A 15,342-nucleotide genomic window follows, 5' to 3' on the forward strand; every position below is an offset into this window, starting at 1 on the left:
AGACTTCCTTTGCTCCTTACATTAATCTCCTGTCTTCACTGACGCTGCCCGTTGACTGGTTGGTTTATACCTCATCGTGACTCCCGCGGAAATATCCCATTCCGGCCCTGTGCAACTATTCGCAGCCGACGAGACAATTGCCCTGTTCTTCGTCGGTAGGCCAGATCCCGGAAAGCTGATTGTTGCTTGTTAAACTAATTCAAACGCTGTGCGTTCATAGTACTACCCCCTAGGGGTCCCCGAGTTTTGCTCGAATTGTTGCCGGTTGTTTAGCCAGCAACTGCCCTAAGCTCTCTTCTTCCCTATTCTCCATTTTTGATGGGCACCTGCTCGATTACCTAGACTTGTTAAGAGCTTTTTGAACCGGTATAGCTCATATTCACTTGAGTTTGAGCCTTTTGCCTCTTCCTGGCCCCGAGAGAGCACCATCACACCATGACAACAGTCACCGAAGTAAGGACGGAGATCCTGGCTCTCCCGCTCAAGTCGGGCCCCATTACAGTAGACCAGGAAGAAATCCCCCAGGTTGATCTCTCAGACATACCTCTACCGCCTCCGTCGAAAGAGCCCACAGAGGTTCTGAACGTGGATAAACCCACACCAGATTACCATGTTCCTCGTGACCCGCGGCTGATTCGACTAACGGGCGTGCATCCATTCAATGTCGAACCCCCACTCACAGCGTTGTATAACGAAGGTCAGTGTTCCCCGATAGCAACATCGATTGCTGATTGCCTCGTCCTGACATACACCGCAAGGTTTTTTGACTTCCCCGGAATTGTTCTATGTCAGAAACCACGGCCCTGTGCCTCTAGTCAAGGATGAAGACATTCCCAACTGGGAGATTAGCATCGAAGGGTCAGTACCTCCTTGTCACATATAAGTGATGAAGCATTAGCTGATCATTACTCAAGGCTGGTTGAGAAGCCGTTGGTCCTGAACTTTCGCCAGATTCTACAGGAGTATGACCAAATAACAGCTCCCATCACCATGGTATGCGCAGGGAATAGACGGAAAGAGCAGAACACTGTACGGAAATCCAAGGGGTTCTCGTGGGGCTCGGCTGGCTTGTCAACAGCGCTCTGGACTGGTCCCATGATGGCGGACATCCTGCGCAGTGCTAAGCCTCTTCGCAAAGCCAAGTATGTCTGTATGGAGGGAGCGGACAAATTGGTAAGTCTTTGCCCAGGAGTCTGTCACAACAAGGATCGTCCACTGACACTATTATGGTAGCCCAACGGATACTATGGTACATCCATCAAGCTCAATTGGGCCATGGACTTCAACCGAGGAATCATGCTCGCTCATAAGATGAATGGGGAACCCCTCCGTCCGGATCACGGTCGCCCTCTTAGGGCTGTTGTGCCAGGCCAGATCGGTGGTCGAAGTGTCAAGTGGCTAAAGAAGCTTATCCTCACTGATGCACCAAGCGACAATTGGTATCATATATATGATAATCGTGTTCTACCGTAAGTCCTGCGGCTCGCTGGAGAAATGCGCAGTGTCTTACTCTTTCCAGCACGATGGTTTCACCCGAAATGTCTGCCAACGATCCAAATTGGTGGCGTGATGACCGCTACGCGATTTACGATCTCAACGTCAACTCCTCTGTGGTATACCCTGAACATAGGGAGACGCTCGATCTCTCGTTGGCTGGACCCACGTACACTGTGAAGGGTTACGCGTATGCAGGAGGTGGCAGGAGAATCACACGAGTGGAGATCTCTCTTGACAGAGGCAAAAGTATGGTCGTCGTCTGTTATCTCGTAACCAACTCAAGCTAATTGATCTCCAGCCTGGCGGTTAGCGGACATCACATACGCCGAAGATAAATACCGTGATTTTGAAGGCGACTTGTTCGGCGGCAAGGTGGACATGTTTGCGCGTGAAACGTGCTTTTGCTGGATCTTTTGGTCGCTTGATCTTGCCATACCAGAGCTTGCCGATAGTGATGCCATTCTCGTCCGAGCAATGGACGAGGCGCTGAGTATTCAGCCCCGGGACATGTATTGGTCTGTTCTGGGGATGATGAACAATCCTTGGTTTCGAGTGACCATCACAAAGGAGAACGGTAAGCTCTTTTTTGAGCATCCAACCGACCCCACCGGGGCTGGTGGTTGGATGGAGCGTGTCAAGAAAGCAGGAGGTGATCTGGCAAACGGTAACTGGGGTGAGCGGCAAGAGGGAGAAGAGCCAGCAGTGCCTGAGGTCGAAAAGGAGATCAACATGAAGAAAGATGGCGTGACCCGCATGATCGAGCTGCAGGAGTTCAAGAACAACTCCAGTGAGGAGAAGCCGTGGTTCATTGTGAATGGAGAAGTGTACGACGGCACCGCCTTTCTTGAAGGTCATCCCGGCGGAGCTCAGAGCATCATATCATCGGCCGGGCTTGATGTATCGGAGGACTTCCTTGCTATTCGTAAGTCAACCCGTGGCTTCCCAGAGTTGTTCGTCCGAGTATTGACTTCTCAACAGATAGTGAGACTGCCAAGAAGATGATGCCCGATTATCATATTGGCACGATGGATAAAGCTTCATTGGCGGCGCTCAAAGATGATAACGCCCCCGAATCAAGCGAGCCACGCGCCGAGTTCCTTCAGTCACGAGCCTGGTCTAAGATGACGCTGACCAAGAAGACGGAAGTATCATGGGATACACGTATCTTCACTTTTGAATTGGAACATGACAAGCAGACTCTCGGTTTACCCATTGGCCAGCATCTTATGATCAAAGTCCCGGATCCAGCCGCCAGCAATGAATCGATTCTCCGCTCGTACACTCCCATCTCTGAAACCAGCCAGAAAGGGACGATGGATTTGCTCGTCAAGATCTACTTCGACACCCCCACGCAGAAAGGTGGTAAGATGACCACAGCGCTCGAAAAGCTTCCATTGGGCTCTGTCATCGACTGCAAAGGTCCTACCGGTCGATTCGAGTATCTGGGCAACGGCAAGGTCCTTGTCAGTGGCAAGGAGCGTTCTGTGCGCTCTTTCAAGATGATCTGTGGAGGCACCGGTATCACCCCCGTTTTCCAGGTTCTGCGTGCTGTCATGCAAGACAAGGAGGACCCCACGTCCTGTCTTGTTCTGAACGGCAACAGACAAGAGGAGGATATCTTATGTCGGGCAGAACTCGATGCCTTTGCATCGATGGACGACAAGAAATGCCAGATAATACACACTTTGACCCAGGCCCCCACCAGCTGGACTGGTCGTCGGGGCCGCATCGCGGAGGATTTGCTCCAGGAGTTTGCTGTCAATGACGGAGAGAGTATGGTGCTGGTGTGTGGCCCGGAAGCCATGGAGAAGTCTGCCCGCAGGATCCTGCTGGCACAAGGATGGGCAGAGTCGGACCTTCACTTTTTCTAAGACGGTCGGGTCCGAAGTCCGAATGACTGTTCGTTGAGTAAGGGAAGATTGTCCGTGGCATGTATATACGGTATGGTTAGCATAGACATAACATAGCACAGCCTGAAATAATTTCACAGGATGGTATAACACACCAACTTCCACACTTCTGACGTTGTTTCAATCCCTCAAGACAAGGCAGCTTCATGCCATCCGTCTCTCCCAGCACCGTCGTGCCAAGTACTTCTTCGATTCTCTACATAAACTCAATCACATAATCTCAAATCATCGCCTATGAAAATATCCACAATCCAACCCACAGGCCCCCCATAACCTTCCTTCAATAATAAGCCTTGACCTCCAATCGCGCCAACAAATGCTCAAACACACTATCCGGGCCCTTCCCCCCCGCCACCCTCCGTCCTCCTACCGGTGGCGCAACCGAATCTCTGTGCCACAAGTGCCCACCATCCACGCCTCCCCGCAAACAGACTGCAAACCCCGCGATCTGCTTCCGAAACATCGCATATAACCTGCGCACCTCCTCGACGGCCTCCCCACCCCTCACACCCTCCGCGCCATCCACCCTCGACAACGGCGCGAACTCCAGAATCGAAGCGAAGCACGCCTCTAGCCACCGCCTTCCCTTCTCCAGTCGGTTTGCGGCGTCGTGTTCCTGGGTGGTAAGGTTCGGGTCGAGGTTGTGCTCACTAATAAGCATAGCTTCTAGCATCTCATCCAGCACGGCCTCGTGCATCTCGCGGAGCTGCTGTACCGAGCCTGCCGCCTCGATGGTCCCGTCGATATCCCCCCGCGCTAGACAGTCCTCGATGCGGGCGAGACGGTCCTGGAAGCGCGTCCAGGCTGCGCCGACGGCGACATGATAGCAGTAGTCGCTCACGACGAGGATGAAGTGCTGCGCTTCGACGCGAAAGCGCTGGTAGATGTTGTGCGTGTCGCCGGAGAGGGAGGTGCGGGCTGTGGAATCCCGGATCAGGGTTGTCGCGACGGAGAGCATGCGCTGGAGGCGGAGGAGGTGTTGGAAAAGGCGGTCGTATTTGGCGAGGGAGGTCGGGGTGAGGATCGTGGAGAGGACGTCGGTAGGGGGCGTGTAGATGAGGCGGAGGAAGTCGAGGGCTTCGAGGGCGTGCGGGTTTCTTGCGCGTTGAACTTCTGCCGCGCTGAGGTTGCGGATGGAGAAGCTGAGGTGGTCATGGGGCTGGGGTGTGTTCGTGTTGCTTGTGGTAGTGGAGGATGAGGAGGATTCGTCAAGGAGGCCGATGAGGACGAGGCGTAGTTCGGAGCTGGCGGGAGGCCAGGTGTGGCGGCTACGGGTTCCTAGGCGGAGACCTGTGTGCACGGCAGTGCGGACGACGCCAGGTTTGCGCTCGCCGCTGGTCATTTCGGGGTCGAAGAGGGCGTTAGAGAGGCGGGTGACGAAGAAGCCATCTCCCAGGAGTTGGAAGCGCCATTGGAGAGTGAGGTGAGTGCGCAGGTTGTGTTCTTTGAATAGCATGTGAAGGCAGGAATAGTCAATCAGAATGGCTTGGGAGGATAGGAGCGGCGCGAGGGACAGGTAAGGTGAGGATGTTAGCTCGGGACTTAGGTCGTTCTCTTGGAGGTGCGGAGACTCGTCTAGCGGTTGAGCTTCCTGAATCAGGCGCCCGAGTTGATTTTGTGATATAGTCTCGTCGTCTGGTAGGAGACCTGCTGTCTTTGAAGCCTTGTCGATGTCGAAAAGTTCATATGTCCCCTCAATCTCGCTGTGCGTCTCAGGAGCTGAAGCATCGGGAGTTGGAGCAGTGTCTGTCTCGACGGGTGCTTTTCGGTTATACTTTAAGATTGCAGCGCGCAGCCTCGCCTCATACGCAGATGCGTTCCTTTGGATTTTCTCAATATCGAGCCAGGTGCCAGCACAGTCAAGCTTGATAGAATCAGCACGATAGGTTGCATGGTTTGCAATGGGATGTTGTGGGTGATTCCGCTTCAGAAGCCGTAAAGTCCTTCCGGTCTCAAAAATAAGCTTTGCCTGGTCCGAAGGGACGAAAGAGGGCATTAATTCTGGAAGGAACTTATAATCGACACTTGTCACACGGGAAGCGAATGTATGGTTATCGTGCGTCTCTCGAAGCACGAAAGTCCTCCCAGTAGATGCGAGCTCGATCGAAGTCGACGTTTCAGGCTGGAACCCGACCCAAGTTTCCACGTAAGAAAGCCAGGGCTCCATGACCCGAGTAATGACTTGCCGCAGGAGAGGCTCCATTTGGCTATACACCTGCGAGAAGTGGGCCGCTCGTTCGAGGACAACGGAGATCAACTGAGCTTCGGATACTGCTCCCTGGACAGCGTCGACCATGTCCGCTAGCACGTGCACGAGGTCTCCGCTTTGCATGAAGAGGCTCTTGATTTGTAGCAACGAAGCAATACGGGTCGCGTGTCTGGCGAGTTGCTTTTCGAGTGTGTAGATGACGACCGCTGCTGCGCTGGAGAAGGCGCCAAGTGTTGATAACTCATTCGACTTGAGAGGGACGTCATCCACGAAACGTCGGATCCTCTGCATCTTGTTCCCGCACTGGATCAGATCGTCTGTCACCGCCTTGAGAGTAGTAGAAGTGACGCCAGAGATACGGAGGTTGTTGTGCACGATTTCGAACGTCTTACCCTGTTGATTGTAGCGAAAAAACAGGGAGCCCCAGCCTAATCCGAGCCTATATAAGGCTTGGAAAAAGGAGTCATTGCGAACAAGAAGATTCTTTTCTGGAGCATTGATTTTTGCAGCCTGGTGTGCTAATGCAGCGTCGAAGCCTTTGGCGCCGGACTCGCTGAAGTATGCGGATACGATGTCACGGTGCGTTCGGTTAAGGAACTTCTCCCAGGATTTCAATGAAACTTCATGGCACGGATTGTGCAAGATCATATCTAGATCCCAGATGTTATCAAGAGGTTGTTCTTCCTCTTCGGCCTGTTCCTGCCCATCAACTCCCTTCACGCTTATTCCAAACTGGCTCTCACTCGAGGTATCTAATGAGGGTAGCAATGCGGGTTCCGGATCGGCGAAGTTGGTATCGAAGACATCTAGTTCAGGAATCCGAGGCGCATCCTTCTCGAACAGATCAAGAGGTAACTTGAAGAAGCCACCGGAAAGATCTGTTATACGTTCATACTCATAGTCAGCAGCCAATAAACGTGCGTAAATCTGCCGCAAGACCGGCGCGCACCTGGTAATTTCCCATCCCACGGCAGAGAGTCCAACGGCGGGAGGCATTGCAGTGTAAACTCCGAGATTTTCCACAGGCCGTCGCTCGAAAACGGATCCTGAATATACTCCTCCTCATTCATTGTCACCAGATTGAACGAGCAGCCGCTCCGCAACGGTCTTCGAGTGAAGCGTGCCGCAAACAACTTTCGTCATCGAAGGTTGCGACGCGTTAACAAGCGCGAGAAACATCCATGAGGGGGCCGCCTTCACTAAGACCCGAAACGGGCTTAGTTCCTCCCCCAGAGCTACGCCCGGGCCACCGCTTGTTCGGGAAACCGAAGCGGGAGACGCAGGAATCGCCCGCAGCTCGAGCTTCCACTCGTGCAGCTACAGCGAAGCTCTACTTAACTCATCACCGACCTCCATTTATACTACTTCCATCCCCCTTGTCCTTCAGTCGTTCTGTATCTCCCCGTTCTGCATCTTCATCATACGCACAACGCACACGTCATCCCAATGCCTCCCCGAAAGAAAGCCAAGCTCACACCTCCAGGCGGCGGCACCACCGAGACCCCCTCCGCAAGCGCCGCCCCCGGGGAAACCCAGCCGACGACCGCAGACTACGACCCCGTCACGGACCCTTGGACAGACGAGCAGGAAACTGCGTTATTGAAGGGACTGATTAAGTGGAAACCTGTCGGTACGTGGGTTAATTGCGCAGAGCCTTCGTCCTCCTTCAGTTCGTCAAGTGTGGCGGATGGCTGAAGCCATTTGCGGTCTGCTGCTGACTCTCGCGCTCGCTCTCTCTCTACTACACCTGACAGGCATGCACAAACACTTCCGTATGATTGCCATCTCAGAGTTCATGAAAAGCCAAGGATATGCGCCCGCCAACGCAGAGCATACTCGCATTCCGGGGATTTGGAAAAAGCTAGGGACTTTGTACAATTTACCGGCGCTGGATGAACGTGTGAGTTCCTTGAGTTGTGGAGTCCCCTCCCGACTTGTGCGCGTTGCTATGCGTGTTATAATTGACTGATTGTTCACACGGGGTTCCCCCTCTCGCATCTGTTTAGGAAGATTCGTTGATCACTGATACGTCCGATGATGTCGATGGCACCAGGGAGTTGTATTGTCCGTTTGAATTGCCCGAGGATGAATACGGGGATTTGATGTTTGAGAGAAGATTGGCTATGGAGGGGTCGCCGTCGCCGGACCCCAGTGGGCCTGCGGAGTCGAGGAGGGGGAGTACGGTGGCTGATACGGATGGTACGTTGGAGACCCTTGCCTGGGTTCCGGTTTTCTGGCGTCCTGGACTTCGCAAGCAACTGGAGAGGATTGCTGACTGCTTGCTCGCACATAGAACCCCGCTCGTCTCCCGCGCCCTCACGAGGACGGAAACCTGGTCGTGGTGGTCGGCAAACGGGACGCGGCACGCGCTCGTCGCGACTGCAGGTCGAGATCGAGACTTCTGGGAATGGCGAAGACGAAGGGGAGTCCGGGGACGAGTCGGACGAGGGTGATGAGGAGGTTTCCGACGCAGCTAAAGAGGATAGCGATGTGGACGATGAGGCTGATGGAGATGCTGGAGGTTCGCCAACCACGCGGAACACACGGGCCCAGGCTTCTCGGTCAAAACAGAAAGAAAGAAAAGGCGCAGGAACAGGCACCAGAAGGGGCGGCCGGAGACGCCAGGCGTAGGGGTTGTCGTTCGGTCTCGCATGAATTTCGGTCTTAATACTGCATGAGTTGATACCTGGAGCTAGGAGTCGGCGTTTGGGTTTACCTGTCAATGTACCATTACTTACTTATACATGTCGCGGAAGCGCCGCACTTAGCTCGATGCCCATAACATCACATCCGATCGTTGATTGTGCATCAATCCAAGAATCGTGTTTTCACAATTTCGCCAGTGCTGGCCATTAATGTCATCGGTTGTCAATGCCATTGTACATGTACCTCGGCATGCCAAGGTCGTAAGACAAGGAGATAGTAGCATCTACATACATTTCGGAACGTATAGAAATTGGAGTACATATTTAGTCTAGTCATTCACAGGCTAAAGGAAAAGAACAAGGTATAAAGAGGGAATAGTACAATCGTAGCCAATCCCTTACAGACGCGACATGATGGCCTCGGCGTACTCGTGGGTCTTGGCCTTACCGCCAAGGTCACCGGTCAGGGCCTTGCCCTCGGCAAGGGTGTCGAAGGTGGCCTTCTGGATACGAGCAGCGTGCTCATTGAGACCCATGTGCTGAAGCATCATGATACTGCTCAGAAGCAGAGCAGTGGGGTTGGCAAGACCCTTGCCAGCAATGTCGGGGGCGGATCCGTGGACAGCCTCGAAGATCGAGCACTCGTCACCAATGTTACCAGAAGGGGTCAGACCAAGACCACCGATGAGACCGGCGCACATGTCGGAGAGAATGTCACCGTACAAGTTGGGCATGACAAGAACCTTGTCATTGTAGGGAGCAGGGTCGGTGACGATCTTAAGGCAAGAGTTGTCAAGAAGCTCGGCGTCGAACTCAATGTCGGGGAACTCCTTGGAGATCTCACGGGCGAGGTTGAGGAAGAGACCGTCGGACATCTTCATGATGGTGGCCTTGTGTACAACACGGACCTTCTTCTTGTTGATGGAGCGGGCATACTGGAAGGCAAAGCGGAGGACGCGCTCGGAGGCCTCACGGGTGATGAGCTTGATGCTCTGGACAACACCGTCAACGACAACGTGCTCAATGCCGGAGTATTCACCCTCGGTGTTCTCACGGATCAGGACGGTGTCAACGTTGTCGTAGGGGGTCTTGTAGCCGGCAATGGAGCGGCAGGGGCGGACGTTGGCGAAGAGGTTGAAGGTACGACGAAGGGTAAGGTTGAGAGAGACGTGTCCCTTACCGACGGGGGTCTATCGAGGGTACGAATGAGCCAAATGGAGTTCATTGCAGTCCCTGTTATTATGGAATACCTACAGCAAGGGGACCCTTCAGGGCAACGTAGTTCTTCTGCACGCTCTTGATGGCCTCATCGGGGATGGCGGTCTTGCCGTCCTTCAGGATGGGGGTGACATCGACGGGCTCCCACTTAATAGGGGCCTGAATTGATGAGAGATGAGTACGGTGCGATGCGACACAGCTGGGCGAATGTGATGAAGCTTTACCTTAGCAGCAGCAAAGATGTCCTTCACCGACTGGGAAATCTCGGGGCCGATACCATCACCCTCAATCAAGGTGACAGTGTATTTTCCCTAGATCAAAACCGTTAGAGTTCCACTTCCGTGAAATTCCGTGGAAACTTGTATGCGGATCTAGGAGAAGGAGGACGAATCGTCGATAGTCGCGGCGGAAGTGGCCGGACCAAAGGCCGTGAACGGGCAGGTATGGGGAAAAAAAGTTCAGGCAGTTCGCCGGAAGCGCGACATACATCAGAGCCCTTCTGTCCCTTGAACTTGGCGACGCGCTCATCGGCAGCTGCGGAGTAGGAGCGAAGCTATATCAATAATCAGTCTATGAGGTTCGGCTTGCCGTCTAGCAGACGGGAACAAAGGCTCTATCCGATCCTTACCTGAGAAAAAGGCGACACAATACGAGGGGACACACGTGTGGTCCGCAAGCATTGGCGGGCGGGGGTAACAAAGTTCCTGGCAGCAATCATTGTGACAAAGCCCCGGGAAGCAACGACGGGCGGGTTGAAGAATAGGAATTGAAAGGATTGGTGAAGGAAGAGGGGAGAGATGGAAAGCAAGGAAGAGAGTAGGAGAGGAGAGAGGAGAGGAGGAGGAGAGAAGGATGGGAAGGGAAAGGCGGCGGGCTCGGGGCGGTCGGTGCGGGCGGACTGGCTTTGCTGTGTGAAAGCAGCAGTTTGAGTGCCTTTCCCAGACCCGTGACTCGGCAGCACCGCTCCCGATGCCGTGTTTGCTCGTTTTGGCTGCCAAATTGGACCCACGATCTGATAACATTAACCTGGCCTGCTGGTGGTGATGCAGCTGGCAGCAAGTGCTGGCAAACACGGCACGTTTTAGCCTTATCCACTACTACTGCTCCTAAGCTCCTATGAACTATCCTTGCCTTCTACGGAAATCTGACTTCTCTCTTTCTTGGCTCCACTTCACTTAATCACTGGTAAGTTCACTACTTCGTAATCATACAGCTGCGTTTCACTCTATGCCGCGGTCTTAACCATCTTCCTCTTCAGTCTGTCATTCAGCCTAGCTCCCTCCCTCACCACACAATCATCATCATCATCACCACCACCACCACCACCACCACCACTGTTCCTGCCGTGCTATTCGGCTCATCTTCACCATGTCAGAGGTTGATGTCGCCAGTTATTACAATCTCCCATCAGCCTACCCCGAAGCATGGCCTGCAGAGCTGGACGAAAGCGATCCTGACGAGACCGAGGCGCTGGAACGCCGCGGCTCCCGATCGGAGCGGTCGCGCTATTTCGCTCTGGAACGCAACAACAGCACTCGAAGGAGTGTTGATTTGGGATCATTCAAGGGCAATAATGGGCGGGAGAATCTTAAAATGGACGAGCCGGACCCCCTTGGAATGGGCGACAGCGTGCTCAAGATTCTCAAAGCTCGCGGCTTGTCTTTAGACGAAGATAGTCGCTTACGGAATCGTTTCCTGCTCTCATCGACCTCGTTCTCACCTTCACTCTTCCTTTCACAAGTGCATTCCGATGCCTCGATACAGTCCCTCCTCGATGGCCTCGACTGCCTCTCCCGCTCCATCGACCAAAAGTCTGCTTCGTTGAAGGTCCTCGTTGAAGCGAACTTCGAGCGGTTCGTCCGAGCAAAAGCCACGATTGATAGTGTCTATACAGAAATGAAGACACAAGGGCAAAAGGAGGAGTTTTTGAGTCCTCAAGGCCACCGCAGGTCGGTTGGCCATTTCCGGAATCTTTCCGGCAGCAGGCACAGCATCTCTGCCACAGCCATCGCCGAAGTGGGACCAGGGAAGAATGCACTCACGAAGGAGAGCGAGTACGGCATGAAGGGGATCCGGGTGCCTTTGCTGGAGGCATCCGTCAAGGCTGAGGAGGTGTGGGGACCGGCTTTGGGCGGCCGTGAGAGAGAACAGGTGTTGAAGTCAGTTGTTGAGATGATGGAAAAACACAGGGATATATATGAAATTGGAGGACAACTGTCGAAATCGATCAAGCAGCGCGACTATGACTCCGTGTTTGAACAATTCCGCAAAGCACGCTCTCTTGCGAAATCCGCCAAGAATATCGCGGAAACCGCAACTGGCATGGACCGAGCACTGACTGATGAGGAAACACATGTCATCTTGGCCATGGGGAGAATGTGGATAGATGTTGAGCAGCAGATTCAAGCCTTCAAGCGTGATTTGTGGAGGCGTCTGAGCGACGCGCCTACTACCTCAACAACCATCACAGCGACCGGCCCGGTTGAGGAGCATATGGAATTGATCTGTGCTCTGCTGGAATTAGGAGTCGATGATAATCCCATCTGGGTCTGGCTTCTCAGCCGCTATGACTTCCTCAAGACCAAGATTACGGCCTTTTGTGAGCGTTGCAAGTCGGAGATAGAGATCCTGCGACGCCGGCTTGCTAGCGGTGAGAAGCCCACGCCTCAGGCAGTCGCATCCTATCTTCGACTAGCACCACGCGATAATTCAGCCGAATCCAAGTCAATGCGCGACACTGATCAGGTAATTGAGCTGTGGGGTTGTCTCAACACCTACTTGACCAGGCTCCTATCATCTCAAGGGGGCCTCCTTGGTGAGGTCTTTGATTTCTGGGAAGTAGCGCAGTCCTTCATTGATGGCAGCAAGCAGAGGCTTCTACCAGCTGGGTTCGAAGGGGAAAGCCGGAAGCATCACCGCCTCTCCTCGAGCGATGTCAGGGATCTGCAGAAAGGCACCGTTGAGCTTGTCAACTTGATTCGCGAGAGTGTGCTTTCTCTGTTCGCCGACCCGCCGGTCGACGATGTGTCTCTCCTCACGTCTCCCATTTCGACAGCGAGTCCGAATAGCCCAGGAAGTCTTGGGGTGACCCCTACCGAATCACGTTTCAAGTTAGATCCAAAGAACATGCCCTTTCCCACTCCGAAGCGCGGTGAATACTGGGAAGAGTATGCCTTCTGGCCTCCTTTCTCAAACTCGGTCAGCGGTGTGCACTACCTCAGTCAATTTCTGGTAATCATTGGAACAGCGGCTAGTGAAATGGCGGCTCTGGAGCCGGTGTCGAGCAGCGGCAATACTCACGATCTTCTCAAGTCACTGGTTAGTGTCGCCCGTGAACGCTCCGTGCGTGTGGCCTGCGCGGCCTGGGGCAAGGATGCGGAGATCTGCAAGATGCTCGAAGACTGGACGCGAGATCCTGAAAGGAGGGATCTGACAAAGATGCCCGGTTTATTTGTGGCATTTGAGAATTCCATCATCAGCGGTATGCAAAGAATGCTCTATATATCCGAGGCCATGGTGAAGGCAGGCTCTGTAGATGTCATTACGCAACCCCCTACAAAGCTATTGCTCATGGTGCGCAGCCAGTTTGTATCGAGTGTCTACAAAGCTTTGAGTGGTCTGGTCGAGAATGCGGAACACCCGGCATCTACGGACGGGGAAGATGAATGGGTTCTAGCTGCACCAACGGTCGCTAGAACCCCTGCTGATCCGTCGACGGCCCTGCTGGTAGCAGACGCGGTTGATGTTCGTGATAGGGTGAGTACTATTCATTCGGCCCATTTTGGGTGGTCTGCTCAGAACTGACTCTTATAGAATGTGCGTCTACTATTGACTCTATCGAACATCAAGGCTTTCCAGGCCGATCTCGTTCCTCAACTAGTTGCATACTTCGAAAACTCCTTCTCGGTGAAATTGACGGAAGAAGCGAAAACCATTCGAGACGTACTCGGCCAGATCGAAGATCGGTTGTTCCAGTCATACACCAAGCCGACCATCAACAAACTGAACTCGACTATCATCGAGAGCATTGCTGGACCCGACTGGGAACCAGCTAGTGACTCGCGGCCAGAGCAGGTTCGGCCATACGTGTATAATGCGATGTTGGCACTTGTAATGGTCCATACGGAAATCACAACTACAATTCCATCCACGCTGTTGACCACGGCCAATCGCTCGCACTCGGCTGCGCAATCCCCGCTACTATCGGTCATTCTCATGTTTATGTTGACACAAGTATCAACTTCCCTCTTGACCGCCTTCAGTACTCGGTCTCAGTACACCCTTGCTGCTCTAATGCAGGCGACGCTTGATACCGAGTTCATTGCTCAAACCATGTCTCAATACTCCACGGATGAAGCATCCGCCATTCAGAGCCAGATATACGTGGAATTAGATCGTCGAACCACGCACGAAGCTCGCGCCCGATTACAGTCAGAGCTGAGCGAAATGCGGGTCACACTCAAGCGGCTCAGAGAGAGAACAAAGGGCGAATTCGCATGTTTCCGGAAGCCACGCAGCGGCGGAGGGCACAAGGCTACCGCCTGAGTATTCTCTTCAGCTAGCAAGATTGTGCATATGATCTGAAACGCAAGACACACACACACACACACATGAAAACATACATACATACATACATACATACATACATACATACATACATACATACATACGTAGATGCATGCACCCAGAAGTCTAAATATCAAAAAATCATTCGAACTGTTTTGTAAATTCGCGGGTATCATACTTTTACCATTCTTGCTCTCCTTCGTAGCCCAGTCCTTGTTTTCTCTATGTCGATCCAACCATGCGTTGCACCCGACTCAACAGCACCTGACTCTCCCTTCCCAATCTCCTTTTCCCACTCTGATCCGGCCTTTTAGCCCGAGCCATAGCCTCCCGGTCCTTTTGTCTGAACTCCCGCTCCTCTCTCCGCCTCTCGGCTTCTTTCCTGCGCTTCTCAGCCAGCTCCATCTCCTTCGCAAAAGCGGAAGGCTTAGGCTTCCGGACCCGACGGCCCCGGGGCTCGCGGTTGTCCGCTCGCTGCGGCTGGGGGGTGGGTTCCGGCTCGGGCTCGTTCAACATCGCCATGCGGTCCGGGTGCAGTTCTAAGGACGCGGGCTCGGCTTCCTCGCCGGCATTTTCAGGCTGATCGGCTGTGTAAATGGGTTTGGGTGGGGCGGCGGCCAGCTCTTGGTCTCTGATTTTGGCATAGGCTTTCTTGACTTTGGCTTTCTGAATCAAATCGGACTTGATCTTCTGGGCTGTATGGTTGTGTAAGAATAATACATGTGAGTGAATTGCGATAAATAACGATAATCAATTTTTTTTTCACGGGTGCGGGGGAAGAGCTGGGATGGTGCAGAGATGCAAACGAGGAAATGAAAAGAAGCGAAGAAAGCCCGGGCGATGTGACATACTTTTGCGACGATAGGTGCCATCGGGAAGATTGGCAGGTCCGACGGAGAACCCCTTTCTTTTCTTGACTGGCGCATCGGAAGCAGCAGGCCGCTTTTCGTCGGTGGTTGTCTCGTCTCGGGAGCGTTTGGGCGCCATGATATATAGTGAGGGTAGTGCGTAGTGGTGGTGGTGGTGTTATTTTTTCGGTGAGAATTTCGACGGAATAAGAGTCAAGTTAGACGGTGTAGGAAGTGCACAGTAAGTATTAGGCAACAATTGCGAAAACTGCCAGGCTACTTTCGTCCCACCACCGAATTGATTCGTCTTTGGAAAAAGGCCGCAACAGAACAAACTGAAAGAAAATCGGGGGAGAAGAAGATCCCGTGCCGCATCGACCGCCGGAAAAAGTTGGAGTCGTACAGAAAGTATTGTCACAGTCTCCGTCAGGTTGTAACAAGGATTCTTT

The 15,342-nt window shown here is 53.3% G+C and overlaps 6 protein-coding genes across 6 annotated transcripts; 3 read left to right on the forward strand and 3 right to left on the reverse strand.

Annotated features, from left to right (window-relative positions):
* Positions 1-216: 216 nt before the first annotated feature.
* Positions 217-3,490, forward strand: niaD (nitrate reductase NiaD). Its single transcript, XM_025574222.1, has 7 exons — positions 217-697; positions 759-858; positions 915-1,173; positions 1,234-1,469; positions 1,520-1,743; positions 1,796-2,419; positions 2,476-3,490. The coding sequence occupies exons 1-7, from the start codon at positions 436-438 to the stop codon at positions 3,366-3,368; spliced, it is 2,598 nt and encodes an 865-aa protein (XP_025434423.1). The 5' UTR covers positions 217-435; the 3' UTR covers positions 3,369-3,490.
* Positions 3,491-3,687: 197 nt separating this feature from the next.
* On the reverse strand, positions 3,688-6,686 carry BP01DRAFT_420926 (tubulin gamma complex associated family protein; the record flags this gene model as incomplete). Its single annotated transcript, XM_025579489.1, has 2 exons — positions 3,688-6,494; positions 6,566-6,686. 2 exons carry the CDS (start codon positions 6,684-6,686, stop codon positions 3,688-3,690), a joined length of 2,928 nt encoding a protein of 975 aa, XP_025434424.1.
* Positions 6,687-6,932: 246 nt separating this feature from the next.
* BP01DRAFT_333834 (uncharacterized protein) lies at positions 6,933-8,409 on the forward strand. Its single transcript, XM_025573135.1, has 4 exons — positions 6,933-7,246; positions 7,371-7,516; positions 7,623-7,815; positions 7,910-8,409. Exons 1-4 carry the CDS (start codon positions 7,063-7,065, stop codon positions 8,245-8,247), a joined length of 861 nt encoding a protein of 286 aa, XP_025434425.1. The 5' UTR covers positions 6,933-7,062; the 3' UTR covers positions 8,248-8,409.
* Positions 8,407-10,357, reverse strand: BP01DRAFT_312411 (isocitrate dehydrogenase (NAD(+)) IDH2). Its single transcript, XM_025572481.1, has 5 exons — positions 10,108-10,357; positions 9,967-10,032; positions 9,704-9,790; positions 9,516-9,638; positions 8,407-9,451 (listed from the first exon to the last, which is right to left on the reverse strand). Exons 1-5 carry the CDS (start codon positions 10,195-10,197, stop codon positions 8,660-8,662), a joined length of 1,158 nt encoding a protein of 385 aa, XP_025434426.1. The 5' UTR covers positions 10,198-10,357; the 3' UTR covers positions 8,407-8,659.
* Positions 10,358-10,790: 433 nt separating this feature from the next.
* On the forward strand, positions 10,791-14,087 carry BP01DRAFT_353600 (exocyst subunit SEC5). The gene is made up of 2 exons (XM_025574223.1): positions 10,791-13,235; positions 13,293-14,087. Exons 1-2 carry the CDS (start codon positions 10,848-10,850, stop codon positions 14,022-14,024), a joined length of 3,120 nt encoding a protein of 1,039 aa, XP_025434427.1. The 5' UTR covers positions 10,791-10,847; the 3' UTR covers positions 14,025-14,087.
* Positions 14,042-15,239, reverse strand: BP01DRAFT_353602 (uncharacterized protein). The gene is made up of 2 exons (XM_025574224.1): positions 14,897-15,239; positions 14,042-14,740 (listed from the first exon to the last, which is right to left on the reverse strand). Exons 1-2 carry the CDS (start codon positions 15,030-15,032, stop codon positions 14,268-14,270), a joined length of 609 nt encoding a protein of 202 aa, XP_025434428.1. The 5' UTR covers positions 15,033-15,239; the 3' UTR covers positions 14,042-14,267.
* Between the last annotated feature and the right edge of the window lie 103 nt (positions 15,240-15,342).

This window comes from Aspergillus saccharolyticus (genome assembly GCF_003184585.1).
Source record: "Aspergillus saccharolyticus JOP 1030-1 unplaced genomic scaffold BP01scaffold_4, whole genome shotgun sequence".
NCBI lineage: Eukaryota > Fungi > Ascomycota > Eurotiomycetes > Eurotiales > Aspergillaceae > Aspergillus > Aspergillus saccharolyticus.